The sequence below is a fragment of the Sturnus vulgaris genome, chromosome 9 (assembly GCF_052056855.1).
Source record: "Sturnus vulgaris isolate bStuVul1 chromosome 9, bStuVul1.hap1, whole genome shotgun sequence".
NCBI lineage: Eukaryota > Metazoa > Chordata > Aves > Passeriformes > Sturnidae > Sturnus > Sturnus vulgaris.
This window is the reverse complement of record NC_142251.1, coordinates 8,032,175-8,058,619: the sequence shown is the minus strand read 5'-3', so window position 1 is coordinate 8,058,619 and position 26,445 is coordinate 8,032,175. Positions and strand designations below refer to the sequence as shown.

General features: G+C 41.8%; 1 protein-coding gene and 1 long non-coding RNA gene across 2 annotated transcripts in view; one reads left to right on the top strand and one right to left on the bottom strand.

Moving 5' to 3' along the window:
* Window positions 1–830: 830 nt before the first annotated feature.
* The window catches only part of TRABD2B (TraB domain containing 2B), a 265,371-nt gene continuing 239,756 nt past the window's right edge, over window positions 831–26,445 (bottom strand). The window contains exons 6-7 of the mRNA XM_088169750.1: window positions 22,278–22,547; window positions 831–3,026 (exon numbers count right to left, since the gene is read on the bottom strand). Coding sequence (XP_088025876.1) covers window positions 2,804–3,026; window positions 22,278–22,547 — 493 coding nt within the window. The 3' untranslated portion in view covers window positions 831–2,803. The remainder of the gene's footprint in view (window positions 3,027–22,277; window positions 22,548–26,445) is intronic.
* On the top strand, window positions 9,844–23,619 carry LOC148222789 (uncharacterized). Its single transcript, XR_015805356.1, has 2 exons — window positions 9,844–10,359; window positions 20,467–23,619. It is a non-coding gene; the product is annotated as an uncharacterized LOC148222789 (long non-coding RNA).

The window sequence follows — 26,445 nt, the reverse complement described above, 5'->3', positions numbered from 1 at the left end:
ATTAATATTGAATATTAATGTCCAGTGCTGGAGCAACTCAGAAAACCTCACTGGTGATAAGAGTGACTATTCTGTGCAGCACAATGAGAGCTGGGAGTGTGAAGAGATTTGTGTGCTCCTAATATAAAGAAAAAAAAAAGTAAAAAAAAAAAAAAGTCCCAGAAGGTTATGGAGAAAGCCACAGACTGGGAAACTTCAGAATTGGAATTTCTAGTATTTCTAGTCCTGTTGTTGGGTTTTTCTTACAGTCTTGGCGAAGTTGTTTCAGTTTTCTGCTTTTTTTTTCTCCCAGTTATCTTTACATGGTCTTGGCTATTTCTACTGTAGGTTTTCCAACACCTGGAATTATTCCTGGGACAGTACCACTGAATAATTTCTGGATATGATCTGGTTACAACAAATAAAATTCAATAGGTTCTGGTTTGTTGGCTGTTCACTATGTAACTTATCATCACCCTTAATATTTACCTACCTTATTTTCAGTTACATTCTAGTAAATAAGACATTATAATTCAGTAACCAATAATCTTTTAAAAATGCATTAATGTTGAATTTGAAGGTCTCTTAAACCATTATATTCAAATGAAGGCATTTCTAGAGTAATAGCTCAAATAAAACCAAAATGAAAGTTCTCAAAATATGTTTCCAATATCCATCTCTATGCAATAAATATTATGCAAGGTGAATGGCTTCTGTCCAAAACTAACATCTCTAATCTTTTGCTAGCCAAAATACACAATATGAAAGTATGCACGGGCTCTGTTTGAATCTCACATTTGGGGCAAAGCTCAAAGTTTTCCATTCAGCCTTATCAACAGTTGTACTTTAAAAAAAAAAAAAAAAACAAAAACAAAAACAAAAAGGGGGAAGCTTATAGCACTCTGGGCTATGACCCACTTAAATTGACCAGAAACCTACACAACCTGCTGCCAAAATAGAGCAAAGTTAAAAGGAAGTTACCTGTATTGTCCCTGGCCTTTGCAAGGAAATGGGCTGGGATGCATGATGGAAATGCTCAGTATTTCATCTTGAAATCCTGTGATTTTTGCAGTCTAGTTGCTTTTAACTTACTTTCCTGAAGTAATTGGTATGACAACAAGCAAACTGTGAATTCTGAACTCTCTCTCACTGCAGAGTCTTGCAGATTACATGGAATCATCTGCAGCTCCAGAGACCAGGCTGCAGGCTGCTGGGAAAATTACAGGGTTGTTTTCAGCCAGAATTTTACCAGTAATGTTATTATAATTATGACCAATTTCTTTTTTTCCAAGGTGAAGAAGCACTGCTTTTCCATAAAGAACAGCTTATATTGTATTTTTCTGATTTTGGGACTTCTTTTCTAAATAAGATGTTTTCATCACATAGTTTTGACTTTTGGTTTGTAGATGACTTAGCAAAAAACCCCATTATTTCAACCAAAACTCATTTTCTTGCATCCAAAGAGATTTTTATCATGTTCTGGTGGTGAAAAAATATCTACATGCCTTTTAAAACATGATAATTTTTAAGATGGCACTGTGTTTTTTTCCCCATAGGTGTTGTAAATCTCATTGCTCAAAAACAGCTGTTTGGATAGGAAGCACATTTGTCAGTGAGGGGAAGGTGTCATGACTTTTCCATCTAAGTCAGGTATCAGTCTAAAAATGGAAGAATGTTCTGTATGTCTCCAAAACATGGGTTAGTTTGATTCCTGTGGTGTTGAGCAGATTTTGGACAAGACATAATTATTTCAGCACAGAGATATCAGCTCTATCAGCACATGGTAGCAAGAGAAAGAGGAATTTGTAGATGTTTTTTGCCTCCAGGTTGTCCATGGGCATTAATACAACTGGTACAAAGGAGTTCTATAGATTAACAGGACACTACATCTTTATAATCTATAGACAGATCAAGTTCTTTTCTCATTTATGCTTGAAAAAGTTGTAGGCTTATGCTTACACAAAGTGAGGGACAGAAGAAAATAATTCCGAGTAGGATTATTCCAGACTTTAAAAGCAATTTTTTATTAAGAAAAAGGTGTCCTAATTTATGTTAGCTGGTGAATTGATCCCAGGGCAAAGAGGGAAACTGGTAATTTCCAAAGAAGTTAAATAGTTTAGTTAAAGAAAACAGGGGGAATGTAGAGGATTATCCTGACTAATGACTTACTAAGTAATGTAAAAATAACTGGTATTTTAGATTGTGGCAGCTAACGAGTTAAGAATGCATTTATTCTTCTAATGGGCACAGGCCCCAGAGAGCAGGATCTGCTTTATTCAGTGTAAGCTATGCTAATGAGATAAAAGAAGTAAAATAAAGAAGTTCAGCAGAAATGTACTTATTGGACAGTTGCTGTAAAATGTTATCGTTAAAGAAACAAAGAAAGCATTCATTCGGTGTCAGTTCAGACATTTGCAGAGTTGTCAGAAAACAAACATAGGAAATATTAATTTATCTGTTTCACCATCACTACTGATTAATAGGGATGTCATTAACATATACAACAAGAAAAATAAGTTTACCAGTCGAATAAATACATTTTTTCTTTTCCTTTTTTTTTCTTTATATGAACATGTCTATTTTACAAAACCCCATAGCACTATGGGAAATAAAGATCCTTCTACAAAAAGAAGATGTAAGTCAGTGTTACAAATAAAGCTTTAGAGTTTCAAAATGTATCTGGGCAACGAGACAAAATCAGCTAGAAGGCACTACTGAGTCACTGAGAAGGTCCAGCTTGTAACTGTTGTTGTCTTAAACTCCAATTCGTTCATAAATTATCTCTCTTCTCTATTCCAAGGGGTTGCATGTAATACTAATGTGGTCAGGAGGGCTGCAGTAGGTTCAGGAGAAAAGAAGCTATGGCCATGCAGAGAGGAAATGTTACTGATGGCCATGGAAGGCTGGCTGGGGCTGAGCTCGTGGGCTGGGGCTGGGATGGACGGTCAGGACGTGGCCTCTGATCCAGCTGGTTGGAAATCCAGATGGGAGGTTTGACTGTGATGTAGCCATTGGTTATCCTGATATAGGAAGGCAACGTGGTGGTGCTGAAAGAAAACACAAGAAAAGGAAATTAAACAAGAAAACCCTTATCTCTGCTCTGTGAGCTATCATCCCAAGTGGTAGCAACCACAATGGAAATTCCTCCTATTATTATTATTATTATTATTATTATTATTATTATTATTATTATTATTATTATTATTAATACACATCAGACACCAAGGACAGAGCGAGAGACTGATAACTGTGATGATGTGGAAACAGCTCCAATCCAGGATGTCCCTCAGTTTCTGGCTGCTGACAAAATGCAGCCAAAGGAGGGATTGCCCTTAATGTACCTGACTTACTGCACTCCATTTTTAAGCATCCATTACTGGCCAGCATCAGAGATTGTGCTAAATGTATCCTCGTGCAGACCCAGACGATCTTGTTCTTATGTCCTTTCTTCCCACCAAAGGTCTGAAAATTTGCCATGTCCCATGACATGTCTTATTCACCACAGATCACATTCTGAGTCCAGGAGGGTCCAGAATACATCCCTTCCCTGTCTCACAAGCCTTAAAGAACTTCCCCTTACACAACTGATAACCTTGAGCACAGGAGACCTAGCAGGTTCATTTCTGTTCCTGGCTTTAAGACATTTTGGATCAAATCACAAAGCCAAAACCAGACTCAGTCACTGTTAGGTTTCCCTGACTGTGGATTTGCCTCAATAGCAGTGTGATTGCTTATTGATTGTAGCTTGAGTTAGTACTTTGATTTGAATTTGCAGGTTGGAATTCATCATGACTCCCATGACACTGGAGGTCAAAAAGGTCCATTTCCAATTGATTTGGAAGTTTAAGTTGTAATCTCCATTTCATAAAATGCCCCCATTGCATCCATTACTGGATGATCCATAATCCACCAGTTGTCAGGGAGCAGCACAACCAAGCATGCAAACTGCACAGGGTGGATTTTGGACTTAAACCCAAGACATTCTCCTGAGAAGTGAGGAGAAAAATGGCAAACTCCCCTGAAAAAAAAGATATGACACTAATACCTGTAGATTCTCTAAATCTTCCATAAAGGGGATTTGGAGGTACAGAAAATGACCCTCAAATACTTTTTTAATGGGGTAAGAAGCTAAGCAGTCCTATAAATATTTACCTACAGTATCCAAGATCTTGACCTTGGAAGAAAAAGGTTGTGCCTTGCATAATATCAGATAAAAGGAGTAACATCTTAGTTCAGATTCATGAACAGAAACAGAATTTAGAGAGACTAAGAGGCTTTTGTCTTTTTCTGTCTAAGCAATACCAAAATAGATTTTAGCTGAGATACTTCTAATGTGCTGAGTCAATCACAAACTGAGAAGATTAGAGCCCACCCTGAAGAGGGCATTGGTCGACATCAAATCCCATGGACAATCCCTGCAGATTACACTTCACCCTGAGCTTTGGGAGAAGGCATTTCTTCCCTCATCCTTTATACTGTCACCACAGCTCCTGGGTGGGATAGTTCTTCTGCAGCTAGAAGTGATCTTAACTAATGTGAAATAAATTAGAGTAAAAAAAGAAGGCAGTTCAATTAAAGACATAGGAATTGCTTCATGGGAGCAGATAATCCATCTAACCAGTGCTAGGATTCTTACACTGAGGAGCAGTGCTTGTTCCAGAGCAACAAACTGCTGTGAACAGAGAACTCTGAAATCAAGGCTTGTTGGAGAAAGTTCTCTGAATTCCAATGGTGAGTGGTTGGTTTATGTCTTGAAGTGATGATATAAGACACCCAGCTTTAGAGTTTCTGCTCTATTGCATCACAGCTTCTGCAGTCACTGAACACAGAGAGCTGATTTGTGATAAACTAATGCTGCTGTTTCCAACGTGCCTGGCAGGAATGGCACTGGACTGGGCACTGTGTGGCCAAGCTCCTGTAACATAAGTGACATCAGCATGAACAGCCTTCCCACAGTGAACACAGTGCACCATTAAAGCAAACTCCTGGCAAAAAGAGGTACTACATGCTCTGAGTAATCCAACACAAATGCAGTCGTGCTTCAGCTTCTGATCCAGATCTCATCTATCCTGCTGAGTGATGATGTGGTGCACGGGTCTGGCAGCACTGTCAGTGGGATCACAACTTGGGATTTTCCTCTATACCTGGTTTCCCTAAGCTAAGCATGGGTAGGTGTTTGTCCTCATCTTTTGGTACTGATTGTCACATTACAGAACTACAAAATTTTGCCCTAAATTAAATTTGAAACTACAAGGAGGATCTGATTTTAAATTTTAATGAAAAAAAATCAACAAAATGTCACAAAATTCCAGTTTGTGTTTATCCTGCTCTTGACACATTCGGTGGGCTGGATCCTCCAGTGAGTTTAAAGCTTCCCTTGCACAAACTGTCTTTCTGCTCCCCAGGGATGTTCTGTGCACAAAGGCTGGCCAAGGAACCTGTAAAAGCATCACAAGCCCACTCATCAGCCAGCTACATCTAAGGGATTCGTAAAGCAGCCTTAAATCAGCATTTTATGTTTCTGTAGGATGATTCTGTGTTCTATTCAACTTCTGTAATTGTTTTGGTTTTTTGAGGGGGATGGGGTTTTTTTTGTTGTTGTTGGTTGGCTTTTTGTTGATTTTTTTTCTCCTTTATTCAAAGACCTGAGAATTGCTGACCACTTCTCCTTAGTTAATAAGGTTATTTTCTGTTCTCAAGACATTACATTTGTATAAAAGCATTCTTGTTAAGATAAATACTGTTAGGTGGGGTTTTGTTTGTTTTCAAAAACTCCTTGAGTACTTTAAAAGAGAAGAACAGTGTGTTTCCACTAATGTGTACAAAGCACGTTAGCAAATGAATCACAGTTTATCCACACAAAACATTTCCTTAATGTACTTTTAGCTGACTGCCAAGGTGGTTTAGAGATATTTAAAGAGAGCATTTTACCAAATGCTAGGAGTCCTTGTGAAACCTCAGGTCCCAGTTTGTAACTAGGCTGTTTCTGCAGTGAATAGGGAGAGAAACCTTTCCAGAAGCTGGTCCACCTCATTCCAGAGCAGGTCTCTAGGGGATCTTACTCTTGCTCGAGGTCTCTCACTTCTTAGGCATTACAGAGGGGCCCTGGACAGCCAGGTTGGATTATAACCTAATCTTAGAGGTGGCCCTGGTGTCAGGAGATGACTTCTGCAAACTCCCTCTGAACATATTTGCATGTGCACGTAGGATCTCACTGACCCTCGGACATTCCCTAAGGATGAAGCAGAGTCCCCTGAACTCAACCAGAAACCTTCCTTGGGAAGCATCTGAGCGTTCCTGAAATGATCATAGAGAATAATAAAAATGAATCACAGATCTGTGGGATAATAATCTAAATTATTATCACGTCTTCACTTGCCAGACCAGGATATTCTGTATTTCAGCCTTTTGTGTCTGATAAAAATATCTTTAATAAAACATTCCACATGATCTGTGGTTAACAGGCAACCACTGGCTTTGCTGTTCATACCTCTCTTTCTTGCTTCTGTGCATGGGATTGTTTTAAGAACTTGGAAGACTCCAGGTATGTTTTAGCCAAATGACCTGCGGTATCATATTCATGAGCTTGTTCTTTTGATCAGATAATAGGGCCGTTTTTCAAATCAGTGCATTACTCATACATTGTCTTACTATCATTAGAATGTGTAAAACTTTCCCCAAAAATGGGGCCTCAGGCACAGGCATTGTGCACAGATTCTACTGAACGCAATTACATGATTTAAGTCCTCTAAGCTGGGGGTATGCTGAAGCACCTTAACGATTTGGGAGCATTTTAAAGCTGAAAAATAAAGCAAACACACAAGCAACCCACTGAGGGAACTTCTGCTCTGGTTTGTCTTGTAAGGACTTTGAAGGGAGCTCACAAACTGACTTTTAGCATGACTCAGTTCACCCATGTAAGCAGGGTTCATGTGACCACACGGGACACCACAGCAGAAGGACACAGGTTAGGACCAGGAGAGTCTTTCTGGCCCAGACACAGGAACAAGATCTAAACCCCTCCTGACATTTATGTCTCATCCAGTCTCAAAAAAACCCAGTGATAATGATAGCAATTATCACTGATAATTCCAGAGTCTATCCAGACATCTATTCCAGCATTTCACCATTCTGACGCCCAGAATTACTGCCTAATGTCTCACCAAGTCTCCCTTGCTACAGTGTAAGGTCATGACTTGTCCTGTTCCCATAGACAGATTTATTCCCTTCCTCTTCTCAGCAGCCTTTCACATATTTTGGAAATTTAACCATGATTCACCTCAGCTTTCTCTTTTTTAAACAAACAATTCCTTCCACCTTTCTTTGCAAGTCCTCAAGTGCTTTCTCTCTATCCTTTCTTCTGCTCTGCCCTGGCTCTGATCCGTCTTTTCTCTGGAATGAGATGCTCCACACTGGAAAAAGTAGGTCTAGGTGAGATTCCATCAGCCCTGAGCTTGGTGCAGGAGGTACCACTGCCTCTGTATCTGCAAAGTGCATGAAAACCAGGGAATCTCCAAGAGGACAGACAGTATTGGCACTGCTTTTTGCCCCCAAAGTTCAAATCACCATTATGGTCCCAGGATCTGTTCTGAAGCTCATGGAAAACTGATGGTTCTCCGAGGGGGTGAGGACCAACCCAATTATTGTGATATTTTTACCCATTTTTTAATCTGCTCCTGTGCCTTGGTCCCAACGTGGTTCCGTTCAGGGTAACCCTTTCAAGTATTACTTACAAAGTGTTTGGGGATTTTTCTGGATCAAAGGAGCTGTGTAAACACAAGACAACTATTTTTAATAAATGTAAGCAAATGTTGACTCAGACAGCCTTTCTTACAATAGCATCTGATGAAAGAAGCTAGATTGAAACCTGAAAAATGCATGTTTCAATTGAAAACCTAAAAAGCTAGTAAAGTGAAAGAAAATTTTTGAGTAAATACAATAATGACTGTTTTGCATTTGTGATTTGATGTTAACCTTATGATGGCTAGGGGTTTTCTTAAGTGATATTAAGCATATGCTTCCTGTTTCTTTTCAAACAAAATTTGCCCTACTTTTTTTTTTTTCCTTTTTATTTAATGAACAGATGTGAAAGGACTGATCACATTATTTTTCTGGTGATCAGAAATAATGTTCTGCAAGTGAAGACAAGTATTCTTGGAATCAATCAGGCCTAGTTATGTCACCAAAATTTATTCATCAAGATTTTAAAAATACATCTGCTTAAAGCACTGGGACCAACCTGTTGCAGTCTGTAAATGAGCTGGCTGGCAAGAAATCTGACCACACATATGAAGGAAAAGAATAGGTGCTCAACCAAAAGGTAGTAAGAGTATTTTGGGGGGTAAAAAATCCACTAGAAAAATGTCATAAGGATTTAACTTTGAAGATAATTAGAGTAGCCTCTTAAAGGGAACATGAAATCCCCATCTCCCGAAATATTCATATTATTATTTCATGTGTTTCTGGAAGGGATTCTTTAGATCAACACAGACTCTCTTCCCTCTATCTATCTCTTCATCATTACCTTCCTTACAGACACTGTTCTTGCAGCCTGAGGGATAAATCCTGCAGGATGCTGAGTCTTGTGGTCCCAGATGAGCAGGAGTGTGAGCACACGAGTTCTTCCAGCACTAGTATTCACATACCTACAACTCAGCACATCCTAAAGCCCTTGGTGGGATCAAGGCCAAGATGCTCATGCTTTCAAGGTTCAGTTCATTAAAAAAAAAAATAATCCAACCTGGATCTGATTAGGGAATCCAGATTTTGGTCCAGAGAAGGCCACTGCTTATTTGCAGTAGTGCAGTAAACTGCCTTAGCATGTCTGAGTGAGCAAGCACTATCACACGCTGGTTTGGGGCCAGCAGAGAAGATCTGTCACGAGCCAAAGAATAAGAGCCTTTTCCCTGCTATTTTTTGGCTACCCCAATGAGTGGGAGCGTGGATCTCTGGCCATGTCCCACAGTGCAAGCACCCACCCTCCCTGTGAGCAGCACAGCCCCAGCTACGTGATGGACAGAGGGCTCAGCAACAGCCCCAGGAGCATTTCCACAGCCCTTCACTGCCCATCTGGGCTCTCCTTCTGACGACACTCAAATGGGAGCCATCTCCATCTGAGAGCAGTGTCAAGTTCTGATCCTGCCTTTTTTAAGTGCCCTGGCTCCTCTGGAGACTGACACTGAGCAATTCCCTTGGTTGAAGTGGGCATCATGAGCCTCCCTGCTGTGCACAAGCAAAGGGCAGTGCAAATACCCTGGCAGAGGTCTAATCCCCCCCCTGCCATGGCCCATCTCTAGGAGAAAGAATAGGATACAGAGGGAAAGGATGGAAAGGGAAGCACAATTTTCATCAGGCAGTGGCTCTGAAAGCTGTGAGCAGCATGCCATGATCATGAGCCACACAGTCACCAGGTACTGAAATGCAGGGGAGCAGGACACTGCACACAAGGATGGGATACTTAAATGTGCCATTGAAGAGAATCACAGGCAGTCCTTTAGCTGACCCAGCCTTTAGTAGGATCTAAAAGGTGGCATTAATTGTGCCTATGTCATGCAGGCTTGTAGCCAGAGCTATTCAGCTGTTTCCCTGCTACAGCTTATAGGGAATGAGACATCTCCAGAGGACAACCCTTCCCCCACTAAGGCATGTCTCCAAGGTTGGTGAGATGAGCTGCTTCTAAAGATCTCTATCTCTGGAATTCAGGTCTCCTGAATCCCAAGCAAGCTCTGGCCCCACTGGGGGCTCTGACTGGTAGGGATGGGTTCCCAAATTGGGTTGGGACAGCAGGGAGGGGAAGAGGAAAACTGCTGATTGTGCGTGCAGAAAGCAGCTGCTGGTGGGACACAACTCCCCTCTGCAGTCCTGCAGCAGCTGCCCAACAGCAGGCAGAGCAGGGCAGGGCTGCAGCTGCTGCCCCTTCCATGGGGTCTTGGCTTGGAGTTTGACACAAACGAGGAAAAGGTGGCTCACTTGGATCAGGGGCTCCAGGGGGCCATGGCGGTGTAAGCAGGAGGAGGCTCAATGCTGAAATGCAGCTGAGAATCCTCTGGTGCAGTTTTGGGGCCCTCTCAGGATGGGCTGTGGGCTGGAAGCCAGGAGATTTGGTTTTTAATCCCCGAGTCACCACTGAGGAACCATCAAAACCTCGTTAAATCACTTTACTGCTATGACTCCCCTGACTCTGCTCTGAGTCAGGACCTTGGAGCATTGGTGTGACACCCACCAGCATTAACACAACCTGAAGTGTTTTGCAGGCTCTCGCTCTGATTTGCAGATCCCAATGACTAAGGCCACCTGGAAAACATCTCTGTGATGACAAATTCAGCCCTGGAGAGACACTGACCTGCAGAGAGGCTGATCAGGGGCATCCTAAAGCCACAGGTGGGTCACGCTGTTAAGGCAAAGGGATCATCTGCTGTGGGGCCAGAGGAGGGACAGGGATGGATGGGGCAGGGGGGTCTGCTGTGTGTGAGACAGGAAAAGGGGCGTTTGCTGTCACAGCAATGCAGCCTGAGGGCTGGGGAACACAGTGAGGCAAAGGTGGACAGGAGGATGCATGCAGCAGGTAGGGAATGAGCAGGTGAGAAACAACTCCAGCACAGCCCAAGGGCCCTTTTCTGAGTGACCTTCCAGTCTGTGGAAAGGATTCCTGCACCTCATGGTCAGATTTAGCTTTCCCCACCCCCAGAGGACACTGTGCATGGCCCTTCTCAGTGTCCCTCCCCAAAGTCCTTTAGGAAAACCCAGTGAATACAAATCCTGCACCCACACCTGTGGCTGTGACCGAATCAGGCCTGCTGCTCCTTCCCAGACAACTGCAGAATGGTGTAAAAGCACAGAATGTCGTAAAAACCAACAATCTTTGAAGCACACCCTCTGAGTAATTACCCCGTTCCCATCTAATGACTAAAAGATGTTATATTCCTCTCTGATATGGCAACAACAAAGATTTTGACCTTATTAAAACCAGCCCACCAGGAAACTACATGTCATCTTTACAAAAAAAAAAAAAAAAAAAGCCAAAGAAGAGGTAAAAAAGAAATTAAATTCTTTAAAATCCCTGTGAACAGTAATTCAAGATATTGTAGCTGAAGACTCGTGATTTGTAGTAGTGTCTGGGTGGTCCTGAGACAGGAGATGACAACATTAGCTCTTTCCTTTGCCCTTCTAAGAAATGCTTTGATGATTCTCTAATATCCTAAGAATATCCCCTGTGATTCTGCAGTGGGACAAGGCAATCACAGAGCCAGGATAATGCATCCCAGTTTTATCCCAGCCCTTGCTAAGAGGGGATAGCTCAGAGCCCTTTGTTCCACCAGTTCTGCACTGACATCTGAGCCAGGATGTGCTCACCATTGTCTAAACAGTGATGTGGGCTCCAAACCATCCCCAAACTCGCCCCCACCCACGGCACCCATCTGGCTGTGTACCTGATTTGTGTGTGTGATTAAGGCACTCATCATCACAGCTCAAATAACCATGGGCTTGTTCCACTGCTCCTTGGACAGATAATGATTGCATTATTGCAGCCAAAACAAGCAAGAACATCAAGGGCACAAACACAGATGGGCTTAGCACTAGAAAAACCCTGCCAGTGAAGATTTTTGGGCAACCTGCTGATACACGACACATAAGGAGTTAATTTGATGGAGCTGCAACCAGGTGGTTTTGAACCAAATCCCAAGCATGAGCAGAATATCTGGTTTTTTGCCTGTATTTTGCAAACTGCCTGCTCTCACCAATATAGCCCCACATGCAAAAGAATTTATATTTTTGAGGTGGTCAAAACTGTAATCCATATTTTACATCTCAGGCTCAACCTTTCAATTAATTAGAACCAGAGTGACTCGGTCTGCCCTTTCCTCTGTGTACTCAAGTGTTTGTTTGGCATTGTGTGGGCCCTATGGCTCAAATATTTTTTGCAGATGCACAGAATTAACCATACATGTTTAGATGTGCTTGGGGAACACATACATTCGTAGAGATGTATATACTTGACCCTGTCACTTTTTTGTTAAACACTGCAAAAGATATCGACTTTCCCCTCCAGATTTTAAAATGATTTAGAATAGGTGGTAGTGGGGAAATACCTAACACATCCTGTCAAATTAAGTATTTTCTCGGAGACTGTTCTCTAAGATAAAATTATTTCAGCTATAAAGATGTCTGTGCAATGTATTAAGGAACAGAATGAACAACCAAAATATAAACTAGCTTAAATGGATGTCCAATATACTGCATTTTTCCATTTGATTTTAATTTTCTTTTTCCTTCTCCTTGTTCTTTTTCCATCTCGATGTAACAGTTTTTCACTTTGCTTAGTCTGTATCACATTTTTCTTTCTAATTCACTGAGCTCACTTTCCTGCTCACTGCTTGTATTTTTCCAGTGTCTCTCTCAGTAACAATAATTAAGGTTGGGTCAGATCTTTGAACCTGTTATTTGGAGCAATATTGAATTCAAGCTTGTACCACCAAATAAAAGCACTGGCCTCTTTTTCTTGCAAATAGACTCACATAGAAAATAAAATAAAGGTTCACAGAGCACATCTACCAGGCACATTGAAGTGCTGCATTGGACACAAGGTTTGTGCTCCTCCTGCTGCTGGCAAAGCAAATATGATGACAGCAGTCACAGCATAAACTCCTTCTCCTCAAGAACTTCCTCTGAAAGCCTGGAGATGCCATCAGTGGCTCATAAAAAGCTGCTTGCTGGCTTGCAGGGCTGCAAGGACTGAAAAACCTCTCCCTGCCAGGTGTCATAGCCCAGACCCTGAAGTGTCTCTGCAGATCTGAGCTCCTGAGAGCGTGGTGTGCAGCACGTCTCTCCATGGTTCTGCCACATGAGGCATCCCTGGCACCCAGCAGCTCCCAGGCACTGAGCCTGGCTCACTCAGCCTGGGCTTGGGCCCCAGGTATAAAGCTCACTTTGTTCAGTTAAGTTATTCAGGAATTGTAAAGAGGCGATCTGAGCAAAACCTGAATTTGGCCTGGCATTTTCATAATTGCAGGAACCCGGCTTTTACAGCATTAAAACCATATGAATTCAAATAAATCCTACTTCTCCTTCATCCCAGTGAGTAACTGGACTTAAACCAAAGCTGCCCTTTGGGATCCTGCTGGGTTTCCAGCCCGCAGCGCACCCCACGCTCCTGGGAGTGTACGGGAATTCAATTTCCTCCTGATTCACTCCACAATGAATCTGTCTTATTAGATACCACAATATAACTGTGGTTAAACCCCTCCCATAAAGCAGCTGCCCACCACAATAGTAATGTGGCCTTACTCCCTGTCATAGTTTTCCTCACTTCATTTTCCAGGGCATGAAACTCACTAGTCAGAAGGGAAACAGCAGAATTAGAAATAAATCCCACATCTCTTACCCTTTTCCTCTGGACTAGCACTGATAGTGTTGTGTGTTTGCACTTCCACTGAATTTTAAAGACATTTCTCTCTTTATGGTAACTCACTGGAAGATGAATTTTTTTTTATTTTATGGATTTTATATAACTTTGCTAAGAAGAACAGCAGATTTGCAATTTTCAGAGCTTAGATACTGCTAGATATATGTAGGGCACTCAGATAAAAAATTCCAACTTGGGGTTGTGGCATTTGAGCAGGTTTATTCTGGCATTTTTTTCCCTTGCTGAAGGAAAAACCTCTGTATCCAGAATTGCAATACAGGGAGTGCAGGTGCTTTACTACCCATTCATGTGTTTGAGGAATCCAACTCAGCCTGGGCATGAGCCCATTCAGCATTTTTTAGTGTCTTGAGTTAACACAAACCACAGTCTTCACCCACCCTAAACTGCAGGGTAGATGTGCTACTGGGTATTGAATTTTGTCTGCCTGTTAAACCAGACAACTGATTTTTCAGCTGAGTGAACATAAAGAGTTTAGTAGAGCTGTGTTAAAATGCAGCTCAGGTTTAGAGGAATTACCTGAGAGTACTGAGTGCATTTTCCCATCCTATCTGTTTGGTAAAAGCCAGATAACTTTTATTTTTTCGTGTGTGTCTGCAGTAGATAATCTGCCATGAGGAGTCATTGTTAAAGATTCCAAGAAGCCAACGCTCAGAACATCTGGCTAGTGAAAGTCCTGGACATGGAAAATATAAATGTCAAGGCTCATATTTATAAATTGGAAGGGCCATGACGACATGTGCTAACAAGCTTTCTTCCAGAGCCCATTTGCTGTACATGGTTATTCACAGGCAACAACAAAAACGTGCATGGATCACATGCATGGCCTGCCCTTCCTTTCAGGAACACACACTCCAATAACACACAAATGCTCTGCTCTCACAGCACAGAAATACAAGTGTTTGCAAACCTCACAGCAAAGCTCTTGCATACCAGACCACAGTGGGACACACACTGCTGGAACAGGCTAAAAATAGCTGGGGAAAAAGCCTTGCATTATACAGAACACAGTCAAACTCACTTAGCATTAACTCTTTTAGTGAAATAAGCACCCTCCTTTTCTGCCTTGCTCTACAGGAGATACTTTGTACTATAAATCTAATCCTGAAGCCTTGTGTTTATGACTGAGTAGTTGTGGATGGGAATCTCAAAACTCTAAACAAAGTCTAACTTATTTGACCACAGTAGCTCAATCCTAACATTAAAACAAACTACAGGTAAAAGAAATGTGATCCTACATTTGTAACCACAGGCACCTTTTCTTCAGCTTAGTGCCAAATAAATCCATTTTTGATGCCTGAGAAATATAAAACTCATCCAATGCATGAGCATAAAGGTTTTGCAATGACTTATTATTGTAGGTGTATAGATCACAGTTCACCCCAGTGCTCTTGGCACTGGCCACCACCACAGAGGCTTCCCACGAGGCTGCTAAGTTGTCAAGAGAAGGAAAAGCATCAGCAGAAAGAGCCTGGACTGCTTTATGATAGCCATGAATATAGCAAAGAATGGATTCCATGCTGTTTGTCCAGTCTGCAGTATAGCTGGACACACACACACCTGTATGAAAATGGTAGGAAAAGCAAAGATGATGAAGTAACACAGAGGGGATGCATCTCCTGGTCAAAAATTGAAGGAGAAGGATGCTTAGCTCTGCCTCCCACTTACTGCAGTCTGCATTAATGTCAGGTGACAAGGATATATGAGACACAAGTGAGACATGTCCCCATCTCAAAGAGAGTGTGCTGAAGGCTGCAGGCTCCAAAATACCCCACTTTAATTGACATGGGTGGACTGCAGAGCGAAGTGCAGTGTTTGTGTTATCACAGCCTCCTGCAAAGTGAGCTCAGAGAGGTGGAGGTGAGGGCAGCAGATGGAGATGCAGGAGGGGTCCCTCCCTAATCCTTTCTCCAGGGCCCATACAAGCATGTGCAGCTAGAATTTAAAAGGCAGGTACAAAGAGCACTGGAGGAAGAGAATATTTAAGCAGGAAATGGAGAAAGATAGAACTGAAAAGTTAACACGTTATAGAAGTCCTGGCAGTGGATGAGGAAATAAAGCTGCAATGGCTGAGAAACAGCACAGTAAGTGGAGATCACAGAGGAAGGAATCATCTAAACTCAGCTGCTGCTGCTTCTTGAAACTGAATCCTAAGAAAACATTTTGTTTGTGCTGCATCAGACAGATCTTAGGCAGCTTAACAAAGTTAGGAGTTGTAGGGCTGTGTCCAGCCCCAGTCAGAAATACAAAGCTGGGACAGATATATATAGATATTATAGACTACCTTTACTCAACACATCTCAAATGAGAAGTAGAAAACAAGAAAGGAAAATAAAGCTCTTCATAGGCTCCATAAAACATCTTGTATTGTATTTTCAATCTTAATCAGCATTGAGGAGGAAAGAGCAGAAAGTGCTCTTGGATATCCAGTGCTGAAAAATACCTCATCGTTCAAAAATCCTAACTCGTGTGCTCCAATTTTGTTACTCGTTCGCCTTCAGAAATATGGATTTAATATTCATGATGGATTTAAATTTCACTAAAATAAAATACCTAACGCATTACCAATAGAGAATTTAGTTTAATGAAACAAAACTGAAATCTATACACAAATTACGTTTCCAAAAGACTTCTGTGTTCTTTAATGATTATACTTTCAGGTATTTATAGCTTTCATTAAAACAGCATTTCTGTACTGCTTCATATGAATTGGTCATACTGGTGCTGAGACACTTAAGCAATAGTGAAAGTAAACATGCAAGGCTTTTGCTTGTTTTTTTGTTAATTTTATCTGTGTTTGTTTCATCCCACTATGGCAGCATATTATTAAGAACAATGGAATAAAGTAAAATACGTGGATCTTTTTGTGTGTTTAGCAGGTGAAAGTGAGGCTGCACATCTTTTCAGCCCCATCTGGAGGATAACAAATTAACTCTTTGACTTTACAAGGGGAAAGAAGTTATCAGTCACAGCCAGCTGACAGGGAGGGTCTATTAGCACAGAGATGCTACAGGTTAGGACATGAATGTCAGGACTTCCCGTCCTTACTGAGATGCATTAGAGAGCTGTGTGCTGAGGCCAGGTTCCACAGCTTTAATTAATATATTCTGTGCACTCTGACCAACCTGATAATCCAAGAAGCCTCAATAAAAACCATCTTGGGAGGGAGGATATGTCATCACCATATCATTTGTTACAGTCAGATTTACCTCTTGCTTTTACTGTGCTGAGTTACACCGTGCTCCTATTTTACTTTCACTGGAGGGCTCGTGTACCTGGGGCTGTGCAAAGGGCATGGTGACAGAACTGCCAGAGCCAGTGAGCCTTCTGCTCACCTTAAAGGGGGATCAAATGGAAACAGGAAAAAATAAGGAGGGGAACATGCAGTGTTCCCTAACTTGGCTCTCTGCTCAGGAGGAGCTGAGGATGCCTTCACAGAAGCACGATGGCACGTCTGAGAGAGGCAGGCAGTGCTGGGAGAAAGAAGGACCAACTGATGCACTGCTAAACTGCCCAAAATGTCTTCTTCTGGGCACTGTATATACACTAGAGTTTAAGAGCAGAATTTAGACCAGTTCAAGATATAAAGGTTCACCTTCCACGAAGGAACCAGGAGAGAGCATTTGTCCAGGAGATGCTTTGTGACTGTGTCACAGCAAGCTCTTGTACCCAAACTGAGAAACCCAGAGGTTCTTCTGATGACTGCAGATCTTTGTATGCCACACCCTGAAGCCTGGGGGCACTCAGTGTGATCAGGGAAGATTCCTGGGAAGGAATCCTGCTGGGAGAACAATGAAGGGAACACACAGAAGTGCTGGAGGAAAGTCAAGGGGCCACACAACCCAGTGAAGCCCCAGCCGGCAGTGAGGTGGGACGAGGGAGGGAAGGTGGGACAAGGGAGGGAAGGTGGGACTCCCAACACATCCACACTTCTGCTGCTCCTGGCTGCTGGAGCAATCCCACAGGGAGACAGGCTCACCACAAGATGGAGAGGTCCTGAAGCTGTGTCCTCATCCCTGGCTGAACACAGGTTAAATAAATGCAAAGGTGACACTGTTTCCTTGGCTGGAGGCTGGAGGAGGCAGTGATCCCCCTCCCCAGGAGCATCAGGAGGCACTCCCTGAGCAGTGTCCTGACCAGGGAGGCAGACAGGGTAATTTAAACAAACAAGGCCCCAGTGATGGAAATTTCAAGCTCAAAGCTACCATATGGAGGGAAATCATCTGACCACAATTTACCTGTTAGACTTCAAAGGTGTCTAGGTCTCCTCTAAATAAAAGCAGTCTTTTCTTTAATGAAGTTAAGTACTGTATTTCAGCACCATGTGTTGTGAAAAGGAAGCAATTTGGATTAATTTACTGAAATTTACCTTTCAGATGCAGTTAAGTGGAATTAAAAGTTTGTCTGAGTTGACAGAGTTCTGTTTTCCATCACTGCATTGTCTTGAAAGAAAGGATAACAGGCTAAGTGCTTAAATTCCATCCAAACTGATAAGGTTCACTCTGTACAGGCAAACTCAGTGTAGTTTATTGCATATTGTCTCCCTTCATCCATCATTGCTACACATTTTTTTTCCCCTAAAACAACTGCTTCTTCCAAAATAAATTGATATTTGTGATGTTATTGCATTCATCTGAGGTTGAACAGTCTGCAAAGGGCTATCAGAGAGCTGCCATTTCTACTTACACGGAGAATTCATTTCATTTCCCACTAATGGCAGCTTCTGCAGGACTGAGCTTACATCTGGGACAAGAATTTCTTTTTTTCTCTTCGGAGAACAATTCCTTCCCCTTAATTTCTTTCCTGTTGAAGTGTGTGTGTCCTTAGCCTCTTTCCAAACACCACCTTCACCCAGATCTCTTCCTTGGCAGTGGGAATTAACTTGCCCTTTACATCTTTTCTTCTTTTTTTCTTCCCACCACTGTACTTCTCTCTTTCACATCCCCTAGCTGCCACTGCTCCTTCCAAACCTCACCCCTCCCACAACACCCTCCCAGTTAATAACTCCCCTCTCTCCTTTCTCCCAGGAGTTTTCCTCCCTCCTTGCCTTAGGTCCCAGGGTAACTCCTCCCAGCAGCTGGGAGAGGTTCTCCCTTTTCCTGGGCTGGTTGTGTTGGTAGCCTTGAACCATTTGACTGCTACAACAAAGGTGCAATCCTGACCTGCCCTTCACTGACCACTCTGAAACCTCACAGGCATTGCTCTCTTCTTTCAATTAACTGAGCATCTCGTCATGAAAAGCCAGTGAATGATCTGTAATTAATTATTTATATTACATGGGGAAGCCTAGCTAACACAGTGTCAACAGGAACAATGACGCTCTGTATGCCAAACTGCAGCCCTGCAGCCTGAGGGTTTTGCCTCCCCTCCCTGCTACCCCAGTTGGATTTTGGCTATGGTAGATAGCCAAGGTTTGAGTTTTGCCTAAGTTCAAACTTCTCCCAAGGACAGACTTCAGATCTGCACATTTCTGCAAAATCAAGCAGTTGAAGAAAAAAAAATCTTGCTACTTGAAATCTCCATTTAATTTTGATTCTTGACAAGCCATTTCAAACAGAAACTGCAGTCAGGCAGGACTTCTTCAGTTTGTTTAGATTTTGGGGGAAGGAGGCAGAAGGGAGAGGAAACCACACATTTCATCAGCATTTTTTATTTTTTAATAGCCTTCAGTGCAGCCGATTACCCAGGAGATCAGCAAATCTTAGCTCTGTCAAAGACAGGGAGGAGACAGAGCAGAAGCTTTCTCATCCTCCACAGCAGTACTAACCCTCCAACACACAAATCTAAACACTGTCCACTCAGGGGTGCCAACTCAAATGCCTCAGCTGTTAAGACAGAACAAAAAGAAAAGGACAATCTCCAAGGTATAATTGAAAGTAAATACTAATAATGATGTGTGGCATTAAATGATGACTCATTTTTCACGAGGCCATTTCAGATTGTAGCCATAACCTTGGATCAGACCCGAATGACTGTGAGAGCTGAAGTCTTAGTGGAACCATTAATTATGGATTTCCTGGCTTTTATAGGTTGGAGTCAGACCTTTGATGTTCCTTTAAGATTGTTCTCCTGTGTTCATTTCCTTTGTTTCTGTGTTGGTAGCTTAAGAAAACACCCCAAGATTTCCATGGAAGTGTATGAAATCGCCTAGAAATGCGTAGTCCATAAAAGCCCTGCAATTCATGGCTCATAAAGTCCTCTAATCCATGGTCAATAAAGCTTTGGAAAAGAGCTGTATGAACCACAGTCATTTCACAGTTCAATGAGGTTCATACAGGAATCAATAACCTGGTTTAAATTTGCCTGGATTTGTCCTCCACCTGTATATTTCTCTTTGACTTTTCAGGCTGAAAGGCAGCTCCAAGAGCTGAATTCTGGGGACTTTGCATGGAAACAATGAGCTTTATGCAGCTTTCCCCCAAAGGCTGTAACAAAGACCTAAGTCTCTCTACTTTGTCTCAAAGGTGAACAATTCAAGTTTCAGGTGACAACTGGTGAGCTAGGGAACTGGAGGAACAGCCATTTGGAAGGATGTGGCCATAGCTCAAGTTAATACTGAATGCAGAGACTTCAGTCCATACAGAACATCCAACTGAAGTGTGTGCAAATGCACAAAGGATTTTTGGGACAGGCCAGAGTGAGAACTCCCTAGTACACCAATTACCCTTCAAAAATGAGTGCTAAGTCTCACTGCTGAAACATTAATGACGCAATGCAAAGGAGTCCACGTTTCTCTCCTTCACAGGTAACACTCTATTGCCTGTATGATCACCCACCCTGCTTGTTTCTTCCCAAAAAATGATCACCATACAAGGTCTGGTCACAGACACACATTTCTGCTCTTTTCTTGCCAATCAGAAAGGAACCAGTTGGAGAGAACTCACTGTTTATTGCTTTGTGCAGGGTCCAGCTTGCAATTAATGCTGATGAAACCCAACTGCCAAAAGCACAATATGCAGCAGCTGGTTTATGAAAGTTGAGACCCCATCCAATTTATGGGGAAACCAGAGCTGGTTGTGAGTCTCTGATTTAGTGAATTTGTATTTTTTGTTTTGCTTTGTTTCCAGGAAAACACCAGAAGTTACTCCAGAACTGTAGAAGGACTAAAACCATCTGAAAGCACTAAGGCAGGCTTCCCTTCTTCCAGCCTTTCCTCATTTCTAGGCCTGTGATCTCCCACTATTATCTCCCTGGGATCTTTCAGCAAGGCAGGCAACACACAGTGTCTGGTTCATCACCAGCATGGTGGGAGCGGAAACTTGTGTTTCCTCACCCCAATCTCCACCCTTATGAAATGGAAATAGAGGGATAAAAGGCTTTGATTCAATTTAACTCTAACCTTCAGAACTACCTCTTAAATACCTTTCCTAGGAACATTTAATAAAACCAGCAAAAGGTGCAAAAATCCCTAAGCACCGCTTTAAGCTCCCAACTGCGCTGTTTCCACTGCCAATATCCAATATCCTTTCTGGATAAATAGGACAGGGGTAGGAGGATTGTGCCCAAGTGCCAGGCTCCTACCAGATCTGTTTAATCACCTCACTTGTACAACACATGAGGAACTGGACCACAGACCCTTGTGAAATGCTGGGACATCATGGGACACCACAAGTCAGCAGCCTCCAGGCAGAAGGAGAGAAAAGTCCCTTGTATTTGAGGTAATCATCTATGGTGAACCAAATGCCACTTAGTTCATGCTTAAACACCCTCTGTGTAGGGGATCCAACCACTGAACACACTTTGAAAAGAAAATACATGAATCCTTCTTACAAGGCTGGCACTGACCTCAGAAACAGCCTTATTACATTAAGATTAATATGCACCACCTTAATAGCAGCCCTTACATCATTCACCCTGAGAAAACAATAAACTACAAAAAATGAGGTAACTGCTCTATTAAAAAGAATGAATAAAAATAATAGTAATAATAATTAAAATCTGAAAACACAAATACGTGAAAGGTTTTTCTTAGCAAAGGGAGAAACCTCTGAGAGACTTGCAAAGAATTTAGGTGCTATGAAAATGGGAATACGTAATGCTCAAAGACAATCATTATATGTGGAGGTGAGCAGTCAGTTCCCAACATATTACTTAGTTTCTTCTACTTGTTAGAAGATCGATAAACAGTGTGGCTGTTTATCTGCCCATGACTTGGCCTGGATAAAGGCACTAAGAGCTTTAGAGGTGGGAGAATGAATTGCCCAGGAATCCTAAAAGCACACACTGAGAAGCCCTGGTCAAACATGAAGGCTCTTATTCAAACACTGAATGGGAGTTTTTAACCTCAGACCAAAATTGGAAGAGCCATGGAAAAATGCCTTCCTCCATTCTCCTCACATAGAGCATTTAGTTAAGTACTTCATTTTGCTTCAGTTTGCTATTTTCAATGCAGTCTGAGATGTTAAAACATTTCAGCCCCACAACACAGTTAAGCAGGTTGAAAGTCAGATTTGTCAGAATCTTAAAAACTCTCAGGAATATTCTGTATGGTTGGAAAATGGGCAAGCCTTTAGGCTGAAAACTGCCAGTACAGATAGGAAAAGAATTATTGGAAGAAAAAGGACAAGGACAGAGTATTTTCTATTTTTTTTCTTTTCCTGTTTTTTACTCTGACAAGTCTTTGTTTCTGTGTACTTTAAATATTTTAAGCATTAATTTTTTTTCCTCTTTGCTTTTTGATCAAACATGCCTATGAGCATGCCTATTTTCCTCCTAGCTCGTCATTAGGCCAAGAAAACATCATCTCACTCTCTGTGTCTCCCAGTTAGCCTTTGTCCAACCCTCCCTATCGTCTAATCAACAAGAGCTGGGATCTGCAAAGAGCGTGGAGTTAGGAGCCGGCAGGAGGAGGACAGGGAGCACCGCAGCCGTGACTCACCTGTCCTCTATCCGAACCCAGAGGTCGTTGAACTGCCTCTGGCGATGGTGTTTGTGCTGCTTCTTGTGCCACTTCTTCTGCCTGCCAAACTCCTCCAGCTGGCTGATGCTGTCAGGCAACAGGAGGTGAGGAGACAGGCTGTCCTCTTCGTCCATCGGCTGTGGCTTCAGGGAGGGAGACGCCAGCGGGACCTGCTCTGAAAGCTGGACAGGGGGCAGGGCTGTCACCGAGGGTCCCTCCAAGGCTGGGCTTGTCTTTGTCGTCCTTGAACTGCAAAACACAACGTTTAAATATGAGTAAAGGAGGAAGAGCGCCAAAACAAAGGTGAAAGCAGAAGACTGCACTGCTCGGTGGGTGCCCCTGACTGCTGAGAAGGTGCACAAGGCTTTTGGCTCTGGGGCAGCAAGTAAAGACAGCACTGGCATTTCCTAGGAAGCCTTCAAGTAAACACTTAACTGAAAAATGGAGAAATGGCAACAGATACTCTATTGCTGTTTTCTGGCATTTTAATGACTTCTTGGAAGCCTTAGAGTCTGTGGTAGGGGTCAATGTTCCCTCCCCTGCTGGGCTGAAGGTTTAATGACAAAACTCTCTCCAAGCTGGCAAATGACTCTCTTTGAGGAAAACAAATACCTGAAGAGAAGCTGATCTTAAATTAACAAGTTAACACAAATTATCTCATTATCTCTTCCTCCTCCCCCCACCCAGTTTTGCATATCATCTGTAGAAAGCAAGACATTGTTTTAACTGCAGCAAGAATTATGTCTTCTCATCCAGTCAGGATTGGGGACAAGGGAGCCTAGGCTGATGACAGAAGCATGGAAGCTTGGCAACTGGATGGGATATGTGAGACCTGAACTCCAGCAGGTAATGAAGAAAAAAGGGGTAAATGACCTGTCCAAAGCCTCCTTGAAACAATTCTGCCACAGCTCTTCAGTCTTGTCTGAAGTATTACCACCTCTTGTACACGACTGGAATGATGCAGAAAAAGACCTTTTGTTTTCATCTTCTAGAGTTTCACTGATTTTAGAAGAAAGTCAATATATACTCTCTCCTTTGGTATGTAGCCATGTGAACTCATTGTGAGCTAAGATAGCTGAAACAAAAATCTAATAACCCAGGACTGACATAAAGTTATTTTTCCCCCCTAACTTCAGCAGTTCATATTGAGTCTTAATTGCAAGAAATTTTCCTGTCCCTGAGATGGGCAAATGAGTTGTATGTACAGAAAATGGGAGAGAATTAATAGGCAATATGAAGCTGTGGTCTGCAAAACTATTTCTATTACATGGATGCTATGACTTTTATGACAGAAACAATTAAAGCCACGTGAAAGATTTTGCCTCCTGAGTGAAACCAGTAAGACATTTTAATGAAAAAGTAATAAAAAATCCTAAACTTCATTGGTGACAATGTACAAAATGTGCCGCAAGTGAAACCACATGTTTCATTTATGGAACATTTTGTTCTCTTCCAAAATAGTCACATCTACTACTAATGGCAGCTTTTTTCCTTTTCGACTTTCTTGAAGTCTGTCACAATACCAGTCTTGATGGTCACCTCTATTTCCACTGCATTGTGTTTCATCCAAAAGTCCTTCCAATACCTACTGATAATTAATTATTGTTACTACAAGACTCACTGGCAAATACTACAGTAACTTTGTCACTTGTAACCAACATTCTTTAAGTCCTTCAGAGATTATACAACAGATAGAGAAAAACATAAAGTTTTCTAAAACTAATTCTAAAATCCTTCATGCTTGGTTTTATTAACAAAACACACATGAAAATCCCTTTTATTTCTTCTTTTCCCAAGCATTCAGACTCCCAGTGAGTCCTTTCCAAACTCCTTCATACTCACTCCATGCTCTATTTCATATCACAGATAGATCTGCTGGTACTGAAATTTTTTCCCCATTAAGATTTTCTTTCATGTTTCATGTTTAGGCCAAATTTTCCCCAGTGCAGCAATTTCCTTTGAGAGCTCTTGGTGCTCTCCAAAGCCTTTTAGAATTCCTCAGCTATGGCACAGGCTCATGGCTGAATCAAAGCCATCTCCAGACTCACATAAATGAAGAGATGCTCACAGGGTTGCACTGGGGGAGGGTCTCTCAGGCCACGGTGGAGAGTTCTTAATTTTTATCCAACCATGATGGTGGGTCAGCAAAGTACCAACATCCAAATGCAGCTATTTAGCAGCTCGGAGGTTAACACAGTGTGAAGTTAGACAGGAGAACTCAGGCAGGTAGGAAGGACCAAGCACCTACAGACACCACATGGGTGCTGAGAAGGCAGCAGAGACCAGTGGGTGGCAGGAAGCCGCTGTAACTGAGCTGTAGCCCAAATTTCAGTTTCCATTGACTTCCTTCTCCGTGCCTTGTGCTCTGATCAGTCAGTAACTCCCTGAGATGCTGCAGGCAGGAGCAGCCCCCCATGTGCCAGCTCAAGGCTGGGGCTGCCCTTTGGTTCCTTGAGTGGTCTCAGGGATATCTGAACATGTACTTTCCACCTTTTAACACCTACTATTTTCTTACATGTGTTTACCTTGCTCTGAGCTCCCCGTAAACTGGAACCAGTAGAAAGGTGTTTTTATGGGTTGAGATTTTACAAACCACTTAAGACGACTAGCAGCTCCCTTCTTATTAAAATTAATGACTTTGGGCATCAAAATCCCAGTGGTGGCTTTGAAAGTTTCTGGCTTAATTGTTTCCACTACCATCACATGAGCCACAGGTTGTAAACTTGATATTTCAGAACATTCTTTGGGAAGAGAATAAATAAACACTGGAGAAACGTTAAAATGCTGTAACCTAAAGAGGGTTATAAACTAACCACCAGCATGTTAGAGTCAAGTCAGGGGGAATAGATCCACTGTGGCAACTGGATATTACATTTGGTTGATAGTTGTTCCATTATGCCTGCACTAATTTTTTTAAATTATTAGTAACTGCTAATAATTGCACCAAGAACTAAGAGGGACTTTTGAAAGCTTTATGTTGATGCATGCTTGCTCCTCTAAAAGAAAAGAAAGTTAGTTTTAAACTGATTTAATAAATCAGTTACAATATTTATACTATATTATATATAAAAATAATAACTATGATAAAAACAAACAACAAATATTATAAAAATACAATCAATTCATTATCAACCTGGTTCTTTTAAAATATGACTGTCATCCTACAGACATTCTACCAGAAAGAAAATCAAAACAGAATATGGATATTTCATCCAAATATATTGCAAGACTATTTACAGATGTTAATTTAATGTAAGAAAGATTTCCTGTAAGATGATAATTTCCCCATTGATTTCAGTAAAAAATTTATTAAGACAAAAGGCTCGAATTTATTAATATTCTGGATTTTTCCTCTAAAAAATGAAAGTAAAAACCTGCCATCTGCAAAGAGATACCTGGACAATCGATCTCTGCATTACGTGAAGCTTTACTGTTAAATTCAACTGCTCATTTCATGGACTATTTCGTGCCTTTCCCCTGGTCTCAGTCTCTGTGCACTGTTAGCACAGCTGCACTGTATGAAACCATGGGGATATCATGGACTTTTTTTTCCATTCCTTCACTACTGCTGAGACAGCTTTTCAAGATACATAGTTATTTTTAAAGTCAGGGAAAAAAGCAAGGCTAGTTTTCAGTTTGTGAGGCCACAGTGCCTTTTCTGAAGAAAGAGTGAGAAAGTACCACCCAAATATCTTGGTCCACACAAAGATCTCAGAGATTTTTCATGAATAACTTGATACAATTCCAGGCTTAGAGGTTCCACCCATTTTTGAATGTATCATTCCCACACAGGGTGGTCTTGGAGAAATGAAAATTATTTCAGGCCCTTAGGTGGGTTTTTTTCATCTCTGACCTTAATTTCCTTCCCTGGGATGTACAGTCCTGTAAAACAAGTTCTCCAAAACAACCAAGTCCAAATAAGAAAACTTTGGAGCCTCAACAAATATCCTATGTGTCTTGGTCCTAAGGTATAAAAAACAGTGAAAACAGGAAAACATTTATTCCTGCTAGTTCTTGAAAACGCTTAATCCACAGACAAAGACCTCTGTGGTTTTCTTTCACTTCTGGTGAAATCTGCCATCCCTTTCTAATTCTTTTCAAGAATTAAAAGAACAAAACAAAACATGTAAGTTGTTTGGACTGAGCT